At 38.4% G+C, this 13,534-nt stretch overlaps 1 protein-coding gene across 1 annotated transcript in view; it reads right to left on the minus strand.

Moving 5' to 3' along the window:
- Positions 1–1,367: 1,367 nt before the first annotated feature.
- GALNT18 (polypeptide N-acetylgalactosaminyltransferase 18) overlaps positions 1,368–13,534 on the minus strand; it is a 224,863-nt gene continuing 212,696 nt past the window's right edge. Inside the window, exon 12 of the mRNA XM_050335385.1 lies at positions 1,368–1,848. Within this exon, the coding sequence (XP_050191342.1) occupies positions 1,702–1,848 (147 nt within the window). The 3' untranslated portion in view covers positions 1,368–1,701. The remainder of the gene's footprint in view (positions 1,849–13,534) is intronic.

Below are 13,534 nucleotides of genomic sequence, written 5' to 3' on the forward strand. Positions count from 1 at the left end.
TTTTCGCTGTCTGAACATGTAGTTTCCTCCTCATTCGTCTGGAATGGCTGTGAAAAATTAGTCAAATTTGCCAGGGGTTGAATTTGGGATGGCTCAAAATGGCTCTGAATCCCATGGACTGAGTACTCTCCCATGAGGACAGTTCACATGCACTCACATACAGGAAGCCTGGCTCACTCGTGTAGCAATCTCTTCTTTTCTCTACAGAGTGAAATTAAAGCTGCTTTACCTTGTCTTGCTGCAGTACCCTGACAGGCAGGTTATTGATGCCCTTTCAGAGTTCTAATTTTAATGAGAGGTTTTTCACTCAGACAGGCCTGAGGGGCCTCTGAAGCCGGTCAAAGTGCAGGTGTTCAGCCCTTCTCCGTTGGCTCCAACTGTTCTGATGTTTTCTTTGCTCAGTGTTTTCTTCTCTGAGAAGCAGATGAATGGTAACTATATACAGCAGAAGCTTGAACACCTAAAATTAACGTGCCACATGCCTTATTAAGCAGTCATAAGAAACAATACTGCTCATCCTGAACATGAAGCCAGTCTGCAAGACAGTTTGGCGCACAACCAGCTCCAGAAGAGGTTAGGACTGTTTCTTAAGGTAACAAAAAAAGAGAATAAATAGAACAAATAGAGTAATAAAAGAGAAGGAATTTACATACAAATAAAGGCAGCTGGAAATAGATGCCAGTAATCCCGGTGTTCTGGTTTACCTCATCAAACTTTTTCTCCTCACCCCAGTCTTAGCTGAGATGAAGTGATATGGCATTGCATTCACACCTCCTTCAAGGCAGGGAGAAAGGCAGAGTGAACTCATACCTTTTGCACTTGGATGGAGCCATTTTTATCCAAGTTTGCAGTAGCCAGGGGAAAAAAAAAAAGGAGTTATAAAAATGATGAAGAATTGGAAAGAAAGTGCAGTAATTGAAACGGAGGCCAAGCCACTGAGAAATGTCAGGGTTTATTTTTATTTTTCTTTTAGTAGCTGCTGCTTTTCTAATGTAGCTTTTCCCCCTTCTTTTTAATGAATTCTCTTCTCTGTGTGACTTGAGCCCTGGGGTTCTCTCTGGGGTTTTATTTAGTGGTACAGGAGAGAAAATGTACGTGGGTGCATATTATACACCTTCACACACCACACCTCCCTCCCCATATTTGCACACTAGTAGATACAGTGGCCTAGGCAGATCTCCAGGGAGGGAAAATGGAAAAAATCCTCTCTCCCTGTAGCTACTAGTGTGCAGGTAGGACTTTTTATCACAAGTCTGGAAAATACTGTTGCTCTGCAACAACTTGTCGAGATCAGGGTTGGGTTAATGAAAACAATGAAACCAGCACTTAACTTCCAAATGATTTCCATGGAGACAGCTAGACAGCAATAGTGTTTGGACTTTTTTATTCAATAAAAGTTTGAGTTATAAATATTCTCCATTTGTTTCCTATTTACAGTTGTAAAATATTTTAGGATAGCCTACCCGTCACCTGTCATTCAATGTCTCTATAAATGCCGTGAAAACATCATTGTGAAATAAAAATGCCTTATTTTCAATCCACAAACCCAATTCCCACACACTCACCAAATAAAATCAAAGAGACAAAAAAGAGGAGAGAAGGAACTGGGGGGGATGGGGAGCGAGAAGAATACAGTACAGCAGGTGACAATGCAATATTTGCTACACAGTAGCAAAAGAAATGGGTACAAAATTTAGTCTGCTATGATGACAAGCTTCTCAGGACATTTGTTATAGACCAGCGCTGTCCAGTGCATTTCTGAAGGACCAGTTGAAATCCAAATTCGTTTTCGTTGTTTTCCTGCAATTCCAGGCAGCGCTTGGATTTTCGGTTCTGGATAGGGCCTCCCTTTAAAGATGGCGGAAAAAAAAAAAAGAAGTGTTTGGATTAAACATTGTGAACTTGTTCCATTGCTACTGTGTGGTAAAATAAATTCATAGAACATCCCACTGTCCATCTACAAATGCTACAGGGAAAAATGCTTCAGTTAGAGACAAGGTGAGCACTAGGTTGGAATGAAAGTTCCTTTGTCACAGGCTGGTTTAATCTCTGATGCAGTTGGGAATAGCCTCAATTGCCTGGTTTCCATTTCAGCATATGGGATTTCTGGAATTGAGCTGCGTTTCTAGCCACGCATTTTAACCACGAGCCAAAGCTTTCCTGTTTGCTTCAGCTCCCTGACTTTGTGGCTCTGCTGCACTTCTGAACACCGAAAAGAAGGCAAACGAGGCCAGGGGTGTCCTGTACAAAGGACAAAATGCAAAAAATTGTTTATTCTTTGAATACTGAAATGTCTTTTATAATCTTATGTTGCTAATCCTCAGTATTGAGTCTGTTCAATTCTCACCTTAATACTTCCATGTTAAAGCCTTCACTGCTGAGTTGCATGGAGTCTTAAATCACTGGGACTATCAGCAGTTAACTGTAGACCTCAATTACAATTAAATTGTCATGCAGGTGACACAGATTACATTTCCCTCCCCTTTAAATCTGTTTTTAGTAGGTTCTTTCATCCTCTCTCCTGTCTAATAAAGGTAATAGATAACTTGTACGCATTATTATCTGGGAAGTTTCTTCCAAGATGCACAGAGCAGAGTAATTGCACAGAAGTCTAAAAGTGGCTTTCCTAGAGTGTCTTGGACCTGAGTAGTAGAGAATTACTGGCTTAATCTGCAAATCAAAGAATGGCATGTTAGTCAGTCCAGATTAGTGCATTTGAAAAGTGTACATGGAAAGAAAAGCTGCATTTAAATTACTTACTTGTACAGTGGGAAAAAAATAGTTGCTATAAAAATCCTCAGCCCCATGCAAAAAACACCACCTCATCATTTTCTCCTTGCATTATAAAATCATAACTGGGAAACATTGCTGTTATAATCACAAGTCTATTGGCATAAATATATTGGCTGTGTGCTGTTTTAGAGCAGGCTGTTCCTCAGACAAGGTAGTTCCTGCCATTCAGTACAGGATCTACTTCGTTCAGAAAGGAGACTGGGGGTCTCCTCCTATCCTACCAGTAATGCTTAGTAAGTACTTTCTCCAACAACTGACTTCTAAAATAATTTTTTGGGCCTGGCTAATGCAACACAGAATTAGTTTTGAAAGCTCCACATTTTAAATATAGCTTTGGGTAAGTGAGACCATTTCTAGAATAATCCACAAAAATTAAAAACATGAGGCTCCTGTAAATCCTCATGGAAGGCCTACGTGCAGTCTTGATACAATTTTCACTGATTACTTTACTAGACAGACAGGCATACAGAGGTATTTTAATATTCCTCCATAAGGAAATGCTGAGTGAACTGTATTTTCCTACTGCTGTATAACCATTATTGACATTTGTATTAATAACAGTAGTTAAATTTGGGTGGCTGGTGGGAGCATAAACTCTAAGCTATCCAAAAGCAATAAAACTGCAAGGCATGCAAGAAATTTCAAGAAACTAGGATGAAAAATTAGTCAAAACTTTATTATATGCTACTTGTTCTCTTGTCCTAGACATGCACCCTACACGCCCTTCCTCAGCCCCCCAACCTCCCTGGTTACTTTGGCCTTCTAAAGTTCACTGTAGTGAGATTGATGCTCCTCGCCCCCAGCCACCTCCATTAATGAGATCTGAACTAGGTTCTTCACATATAAAACTCTAAGGTAATAGATATTTTCTCATTGCAAAAATAAACAGTTGTTCTGTTTTCTTCTAGCAAAGTACAATGTTTCTGTCATTAATGAAAACTGTTGAGTATGGTTTTTTCACTGCACAGGCTCAGTGTTGCATGGCACCCAGGGTCAGCTATCTGAGTTTAAACTGGGAACTGGGAATTACAGTTTACAAGTGTTTCTGCCAAAACCCAAAACCAAGTGTTTGTGTTTTCAGCTGATGCTGGAGGTGCTTGTGTTGCTGTAAGGTATGTTAACTAGTTCTGAGCCTTTCATTTATGTCATCTCTCATCCCAGTTTCACTGTTTGAGACGTCCTCAGCTCAGATCTTGCACTGGGAGCTGAAGAAAGTTGTCCCACTTTTTGTCTTGTCAGAAAACTAACCCATTATGGGACACTAGTTCAGGTCTGTTACTAGCCTGACTTTTGAACTTGGGATATGAATCTGTGTATGGTATTTTCAGGCTTTGCCTGTCATTTCTAACTTACTAGCATAAGGGGAGGGACAGAATTAATTCTCTCCATGTTTATAAATCTAAAACATGGGTTTCTCTGGTACAACTCTTCTCACTCCAACTCTTTGAAAAGAACTCTGTAGTGCCCACCTTGAGAACAGTTCTTATGCTTATGAACAGGAATGAGTTGGGGTATTCAAGTTTAGCTTCAGCAGCTGGGCTGGAGCCAATACCTCATTTCTTGGCTGCACTTTGTGAATCCCATTCTGTGGTGCCTAATTTTTCTCCCCAGGGACGGTGCATGGGGTCTAGGTCACTTAGAAATCTGTTAGGTAGAGGAAGGTACAGCACTAAGGCATAAATATTGCCATGCTGAGTGGGAATTTTCCTGCTTAATTCCCATTTGTTTCGGATGTGAAGGGTTCTTTCACTTGAATGGGCCCAAATGCCACACGGATTTGGGGTTAGATGAAGGAGGAGGTCACAGAAAAGACAAAGTTTTTCGTTTTTTCTGAGTCTTGTAGAGCAGACCGAGGTAATACACTAAATATACTCACGTGAAACACTTTAATACAGGTAGCTACATAAACGAAGTGTAAACCACTCAAGGAAAAACAAAACAAGCAAGAAACCGAAAAAGCACACAAAAAGCTCCCCTCACACCTCTTGTCTTTTTCTGACGTGTCCTCATGTGAAATCTGCCCTCTATTTAACAGAAACAAGTGACTCAGAAGATAAAAAACTGAGGAAGCTCTTTTTGATGCGCTGGAAAGTGCTCTGCAGTGGCTACTGAAAATCACCCTGCTGAGTACCTTGGAGTTGCTGAATGGAATGTAAAAGAGACATCAAAGTTAAGTAGCAGCTAATATGTGGGAACTGAGTGTTGTACAGAGCACAGATGCTTTTAGCAGGATGGGTTTTTTTTCCCCACAAAAGACAAACGTAAAGGCTCAAGCCCTGTTAGAAACAGAACAATTTAGCTCCTAAGAGATGTGAGGCCTGTTCAGAGCCATGACTTCATCCCTTGGAGACGATGCAGTCTACACAGCTTTGGTTCCTTTCAGTAGGCATATAAATGAAAGAACTGCTCTGAATAACAGGGAGTAAAGTTTGTATAGTATTTACTTTAGTATTTCCTGTAGTTAGTTTACTTAACTGTATTCAGGTCCCCTTCATGTGCCTCATGCAAGCCTGGGACAGTGGTATTGGTGTGTTACCTCTGGATTGATGACAGCACACCTAGTACATGTCACAAGGCCTGACTTAGTGAGCAGTGCAAGGATTAAAGTGCATGAACTAAATAATTCCACTGAGAAAAGAGAGCAGGCAGGACCAATGCACCAAAAAACTAATGCTGCATTCGTGCCTCTCACTGGCTTGGCCTCCAAATTACAGTAATCCTGAACAGTTTCTGCAGTCTGTCTGTTTTTTGTTTGTTTGTTTGTTTGTTTGTTTTAATAAGCATTTAGCAAAACTTATATAAAACTCTCATGGTCAGCTTTACCGTGTGTTTGGCAAAATGGTTTATTGTATTACTACTCTGCAGGCCAAGTGAAAGCTGAGTTGTCTAACTGGTTTCTTTTCCCCATTCTAGGTAAGACCTCTACTTTCCAATTTAAGGGCAAAAAATTGATAGCCTAGGGTAACGCCTTTAATCATGAGACATAAAATGTAATTCTGTAGGCTGAAACAAGTTCAAGAGGAATTCTGCCCAGTTGAACAGAATTAGGATTAAGATCACTGATGATGAGAGGCAGCTCAATGGCAGTAGAAGTCTCAAGAGGATAAATAAATATCCAGGTCAACTATTCTCTAAAAAATAGACTGAACATGTCAGCACTAACAAGTTTGACTGAAAACTTGCTTTAATTTGCTTTGCAAAGCCCATCAATTTCTGTGAGAAGCACAAATGCTCTCAACTCTTTCCGTGGCCTCAGACACATAGAAAACTAATTGAGTGCTTCATAAGTGTACTTTTAATGTTAACACTATCTCAAATCACACATCCTGTTACATAGAGTGGAAGACAATACTTTTGACTTCCTTAAGAGTTATTGTACTCTCTGCATATCTACTGTATGTAAGAGCTTCGCTTTCCAGTCTTTCACTGGAATTTATTCAATAATACAGCATTTAAGGGTGTACCTGCAAACCCTTGCAGTAACAGGATGGTCCAACGTGCCTGGTAGACATTCCCATGGTCTGTATGTAAAAACCAACTTGCTTTTAGAAAGAGCAGCATGTTGCAAGTATATCCTTACATATTCTAGATTAGAGCTGTGCAAACTAATTTGACAGTTTTTGCTGAACTGTTCTATGGCTTTTGTTTCGGTTTATTGGGGGTTGGCAAACACACAGTTCCCAAACCTCCCCCTTCCTGCATTTGTTCTGTAGGGTGGTAAAGTGGGATGGGTCCTCTCTGGAATATTGGCCCTTGCAGAACCAGGCTTAGTTGAAGGCTCTCATACAGTTTTCTCTACTATCATCTCCTCTACAGAGGGCTACACATGGGACAGAGCACTGGTACAGCTTTCTTTCTGAATACCAGGGATAAATACAGTTTTTCTGTAAAGAAATACATACAGGGTATACCCATCATGTAAGCTGAAACTTCAGTCCCTCCACGCTATTGCTGCTGCACACCTGGGCTGTCATACCATGTTACACTCCTCGGATAAACTCCCTTCAAAACAAACCATGTTCTGACTTCATGAAAAAAGATGCACCAAGAAACTTCTGTAAACACGTACAAAGCCAAAAATATCTGAACAACTTATGTGTTTACTTGCAAAAAAAATCTCACCATATGGTTACTTATCCTTTGTGCAGAATGACAGGCCTTTAAATCAGGTGACATTTATTGGTTGCAGTGCAAAATGTTGTTTTATTTCTGGCTGTATTTAATAGAAATTTCCCATTATATTTACTCTCTAATTTTCTCCCAGTAAGAATTCTCTTCAGGAAGAACCATGTAGTTTGCTGTTCTCTGTTACTCTGAGGTTAGATTGCCAAGGTTGTGTTTTGATATATGAACTAAAAAGCACCAGGCAGGAAAATAAGAGAGATGCTGCTTCACATAGTCTAGGTATTTTAAAGGAAGGATTTGAATGTGGCTACGTAGCACCATTAAAGCTGAAAAAATAATTCTCAAAATCGACCTGGTTTGGTCAATTTAGTCATTGTTTGACTTGGCACATCTGCTAGATGTAATCTGTGATATTTAGGTAGGTGTGATGAGGCCTGTGAGCTGCAAGTTGTTGTACTGGGATTCCAAATTTCCCAGAAAAAGCAACGCAGAAACGGAAAACAGGGAGTTGGGGTTGTTGCTTTAGAGTGAATCAGGGCTTCATAAGCATGAAAGTTAAGACAGGGTTTGATCACTTGTAAAACCGAGGGATGTTGAATGAATATATTACTGAAAATCAGACTCACAGGTATTTTTCACAAGTTACTCCAAAGCATACACTTTTCCTTACAGAGTTTAAACCTATTTTTTGCTCATCACATTAAAGCTCATGTTATTCTACCTAAAAGAGAAACAAAAAAAAGTGCTTGCCCAACCACGGATGATATTTCAGGGAAAGGTCTTACAAGGTTAATGAGTGTATCCAGTCTCATATCACATGTACTGTATAGATCATTGCATTCACTAGTCTATTAATTTTCTATTTGGACCTCAATCAGTGACCTCAAATATTTACATGTTCACTCTGCCTTTGAGGCAGAAAGTCAAATCTTCACAGTTGCTTTGATACATTTGAATCAAGGAATTATGTTGAGGTATATGAGACATAGATAATCTCCACTCCAAACAGAACACTTGATCTTCCCATGCATTTCCCTGGACTATTGGTGCAAATTTGCAGTGATTGTTACTACACCAAACTTCATCCTAAAGAAAATTGCTTGAATTTTACAAATAATTTTTGATATTGATGCAGTGAGGAAGCATTCTTAGGAAAGAGGGGATAATTCATCCCATACAGTAATTAATGTATCTTCAGTATTGCCAATTGCTTGGAAATATTGGATGATGTTATTAGGCTTTGATTTTCTGCTTTATAGTTGCAAAAAGGACATAGGAATATATAATATACAGGTACCTGATAAATTCCTTCTCAAATTTAAAGCAGCATAATAAATTTCACAACTTTGTCAAACGGGTTTGCTGGAAGTAAAACAGGCTCTCTAGCATACCCTTTGTTGTTCAAACCTTGCATCGATTTAATTGAACTATTCAAATTGAAATATTTCTTAGTGAAGTGTATTGTTAGCTGTTGCTCTTCTTCAAAGGCACTTGCTTCCTAATATATTTGATGACTACTGTGAAAATAAGATGCATTATCTGCTATCCTGTCCATGAAGTATTATATAGACCACAGTTATATATTTAAAAGGTGTTTGTCAGCTATTTAGATCCCTATTTACAAGTAGATAGGCCTACCAGACACATTTAAAATATGAATTTCTTTTTTCAATACTAACCAAAACTAATTGCTATATGCAATGTAAACTGGTGTTGTAACAGGGATCAGCCAAACCCTTTTTTAAGGAACAAGTAATTTTTTTCCCTCTTCCTACACTCAGAATCTGTTGTCAAGCCACCCAAGCATTGGCCTTACAACCACTTGCTCGTGCCTAATGCATAAATACTATGAAACATCCTCTGACACTGGAATTAGACACATCACTCAAGAGTTAAACCATGATGTAGACATTAAACTGTTGTGTCTCATTCAATGCATTACCAAGATGTCTGAGTGAGTGTTCAGGTTTTAGATAATCATAAATGCTGAATTTGTCTATTGCTGCAACCAATTTTTTTATATTGCTGCTGCAACAAATCAAAGGATGCAGCCTCATCTGTATGTCCAGACTGGGTTTTAGTAGCTAGTGGTTTGTGCAGTCATTTTCTGTTTTGTTTAATCTAGACTGGCTACATGGACATAGAACAGCCCAGGTTCTGAGCACAGCCCTTTAAAGGTGTAATAGTTAAATCTTCATGACGTAGCAATATACAATAGTATTCATTGAAGTATTAAAGACAACTAAACTTGGCAAAAGGAAATGCTGTTTCATACAGAGAATGTAACTGCGATAGAAAAAAATTACAGACATACGGCATTAAAATCAGAAATTAAATGTATGGATTTATAACTATCACTAATATTTCTCCACATATATATAAAAATTTATCACAGCTTTATAACAGATTGTAAATAACAAGACTGAGAAAATAATACCTTAAAAAGAAATAAATTCAAGGCTTCACTGAAATATCAAGAAACTCTTCAGGATATGATAGTTTTAGTCCCATTTTCTGAAGAAAAAAATGCATTTTCAGCTAAGAAAATGGAAGGAAGTTTTAGAGTAGAATATATTAATTTCTGAAAAATGTCTAATAATCTTTCTAGCCTGGATAAACATGAATTGTTGCTGTATCAGCAGTGGCCAGGAAATTTTCCTGACATGCTAGAAAAACATCTGCAGAAACAAATATTTTACATCATATTTACAATATGATTTTTAAAATTAATTGTTGAACACTATTCCCAGGGATGTGTGTGTGGGTGTGGTACAGCGGGAAGCAGATTAAAAAAGGAATCCTTTATCCATACATAGCCCTGACAATTATGGCTAAATATAGGATTTACAGCTGAACATATTGTTTGGTTTTGTTTTGGCAGCAAATCCAGATGATGGTGTATTATGTTGATCTTCTGATAGCTAGGATTACCTAGTAAGTCCTCTGCAGAAAAGGAAAAACTGGCCTTATGTTGCACAGTTGATAATGGTGTGTATTTTCTGACCAACAGCTGCTGTCCTGGGTAACCAGTGAACAGGACAAGCCATTTAGAAATAAATTACACGCCTGTTTGTTTGAGAACTGATACTCATAAAAGAGTGAGCACCAGCAATGCATGTTGGTGAGAGATGATTCACAGACTGATATTACTGATTTTTTTTTTTCTTCACTACTAGATGGGATGCTGTTCCCAAGTGTTTCTCCATCCTCTGCCTGCTGTCTGACCTGGCAGCATTCAGAGAACCCTCTATACTAAGTAGTGACTGACTACTTAGAGCTTGAACTTTGATACTCTGAAGTTCTAAATTTAAATTTAAGATATGTTTCTAAATTATATAAGGTCACAACTATAAGAACTGCTACATTTTGTACCTCTTGTACTAGCAGGATTGTTGGATATAGGGGAATCCTGTGTGCCTAAACATTTCTGGAGTCTTGAGTGAGCCATGGCCTATAGAAAAGTATCCAAAGTCATTGCTTTGTTTTCTGCAGAATAATTTTGCTCAAACTAAAAATACAAATTTTTTTATTATATAGTATTTTTTCATAGATTGTGCCATGCAGCAGCTGTCTGTTCAATGAAATAATATTTCGATACAAGTAGGAAAAAGATGGGAGTGCTGGAGATGTTGGCTTTATTTGCATATTTTAAAAACACACTTTATGAAAAGCTCAGAAAAGTTACCTTTTTCCTCTTTCATTCTGAGATTACATATAAATGACTTCTGCAAACAACTCAAGCTTGATTTATCTGCTTTGATCTAGGCTTGCTTCAAGATGTCTGAAGTTGAAGATGGAGAAAGGCAACAAAGATACTTTGAAGTGTGATGGAATATTCAGATAGTGGGGAGTTACAAAATATATGAACATGAACTAGAAAGAGGACTTGGCTTAGGATGTGAATGAAAATTAGTGGGACCTGACTTTAGTGATCAAAAGTATGAATACCTGTGAACACCAGTGAGAAAATATTAAACAAACTTTTTTAAGAAAAAAGGATTGTTAGATTAGAAACTTGCAAAATTGCTGTGATTTATGAGAGTACAGGAAACCTGTTAAATTCATTGTCACAGGCATCAATGTTCAGTGACTGACGAGATGTTTTTGATGGGCTGAGTTAATTTTAAGAGTGCTGATAAAACAACTCTTTGTAGGCACGTTGAGATGATCATTCAGACAAATCAAGTCTCAATCCTCTCAAAGAGAGCACACCAGGGGTCAAAAAAGTAATCTTCCTTCTGGTCCTACAGTGAACTGTTGGCTCAGAACAGAACTCATTTCTGTGAAACAGCAAGCACTGACCACTGCCTGAGGCAGTCTTCTAGATGAGGTAATTAATCCAGTTAATTAATTTTCTGATCTGTAATGCAGCAAATTGCGTATTCCTAGGTTTTGCCTTTTTGTTTGGTTTTGAAGTAATCACCATTTTGGTATATAGAATCACAAAATTGTTTAGGGTAAAAAAAAAAAAAGACCTTTTAGATTATTGAGTCCAACTGTGAATTCAGCACTGCCAAGTCCACAATCAAACTGTGTCCCCAAATGGCACATCTACACATCTTTTAAATATCTTCAGGGTCAGTGATTCCACCACTTCTGTGGGCAGCCCGTTTCAGTGCTTGATAACCCTTTTAGTCAGGAATTTTTTTCTGATAGCCAATCTAAACCTCCCCTGGCACAGCTTGAGGCCATTTCCTCTCATCCTGTCACTGAGAAAAGAGACCAATACCCACCTGGCTACAACCTCCTTTCAGGTAGAGTGACAAGGTGTCTCCTCAGCCTCCTTTCCTCCAGACTGAACACCCCCAGCTCCCACAGCCGTCCCTCATCACACTTGTGCTCCAGACCCTTCACCAGCCCCGTTGTCCTTCTCTGGACATACGGCAGCACCTCAATGTCTTGCTGGTAGTGAGGGGCATAAAACTATACACACTGACATCATGCACTTGAAACTCATACCTAGAAGCACCTTCCTGCTTTATTCTCTTTTTCTCCTTATGGAGGAAAACATTGTTCTAACGTAGCATATATAGAAAACTGATGTAAAGAAGACAGCTTCCCATTGTTATTTACCAACCTAGCATAGGTGATACCTCGTTACTCATCTTCAGCCAGATAAAGAGGAAACTCCTTTCAGCACAATCAGGAAACCCAAGATTTTTATGTTTTCCCATGTTTTCTCATTATTTTCCATAGATATAATAACAGATTCCTGAAGATTTTTGAGTTTTAGATGAGAGGAATGCCTATTTGTTTGTGAGGCATAATTCCTTTGGAAAACAAAAATACCAAGTGACAATTTTTTTGTGTGTGTGTGTTGTATACAATTAATCTAGGTTTTCTAACACAAATGCTCAGTATGAAGGAGGCTTAACTCATTTTAACCCAGAAACTGAACTACTTGCATTGTCATTATATGCTTATGATTAAACCAGTCTCTAGAGACCAAGAAACAAATTGAGTGCCAAGTCAAGAAAATTAGGAAATGAATCTGCGCTGGTATTTCAATTGATCTGCATATTCTAACACGGGAATTTAGGTTGGGCTCTTTGGGACTCTGATCACAGTGTCTAGTTACTGAAAATGGCTTTTCCCCAGTAACCACACAAAGCTGATTATAACTGATATTGAGAAAGGAATGTCCTTGCTGCTGCAGCACAAACCTTTCACAGTTTACTCAGACAATAATGCAAATCGTGTATTTTTCTGTCTGTTACACTGTCTTTGCTGTTGAGTTCAAGATACCAGACATAATGGCCTGATCATTTCACTGAATAACAAACCCTCTTTTCTTGTCATATACATCATTGTTTCATCCTTATTTATTTGACTTTCAAGGGAACATTTTTCTCCTCTTTGCATCTTGGACTGCAGGGGGTTATTTGGTAGCCAAACCTTACTTACATAGATACTGGTTTTGTCTCCACTGGAATTAAAGATGCAACTTTTACTGACTTGATCAGGACAGAGTTTTGTTTTCATCTGGGAAGTTACAACTAACAAAAGCTGCAAGATAAAGGTAAAAATACTTCCATCCATCTCAGAGTTGAGGAATGCAGAAGCCAAGAAGTGACTGGTGCAGTAATGCAAAGAGGGGACCAAGAACAGAGCTCAGATCTCCCAAAACTCCACTTTGTTTGGTAAGTGCTGGCTATCAGACAAGTTGTAGGAAACAATCTGGATTTGGCCATTCCTTTACATGCCTGATATTACAGTGCCTTGCAGTACCTTGTCAGCAGCAGCTGTCATCTGTGATTTTTAGATGGAGCCTATCTGGACACCTGAAATTAGGAAAAATCATGCAGAACTAGAACAAACAATTTCTCTGTAAATAAATGTGGCATTTAAAAATTATATGCTAAAATATGCAAATAGGGTATCTGTTTTGAAGGAAAAACATGGGTATGTGTTAACTTCCTTCTAAATTAATTCAGCACAAGTGTCTTTGGATTTTAAATGTAGTCCTCAGGAGAGTAAATACTGCATAATGTGATATGCTAGAAAAGACTTGAGATGCACCCACTAAAAGCTCATTTTACTGCTGTATTCACACACAAACTTTCTAGCTGGCAAGTTCTACACCTAATTTGCAAAGATTAAAACTTGCTACTAGAAA

This window comes from Myiozetetes cayanensis, unplaced genomic scaffold (genome assembly GCF_022539395.1).
Source record: "Myiozetetes cayanensis isolate MyiCay16 unplaced genomic scaffold, myiCay2020 scf6-25, whole genome shotgun sequence".
Classification (NCBI taxonomy): domain Eukaryota; kingdom Metazoa; phylum Chordata; class Aves; order Passeriformes; family Tyrannidae; genus Myiozetetes; species Myiozetetes cayanensis.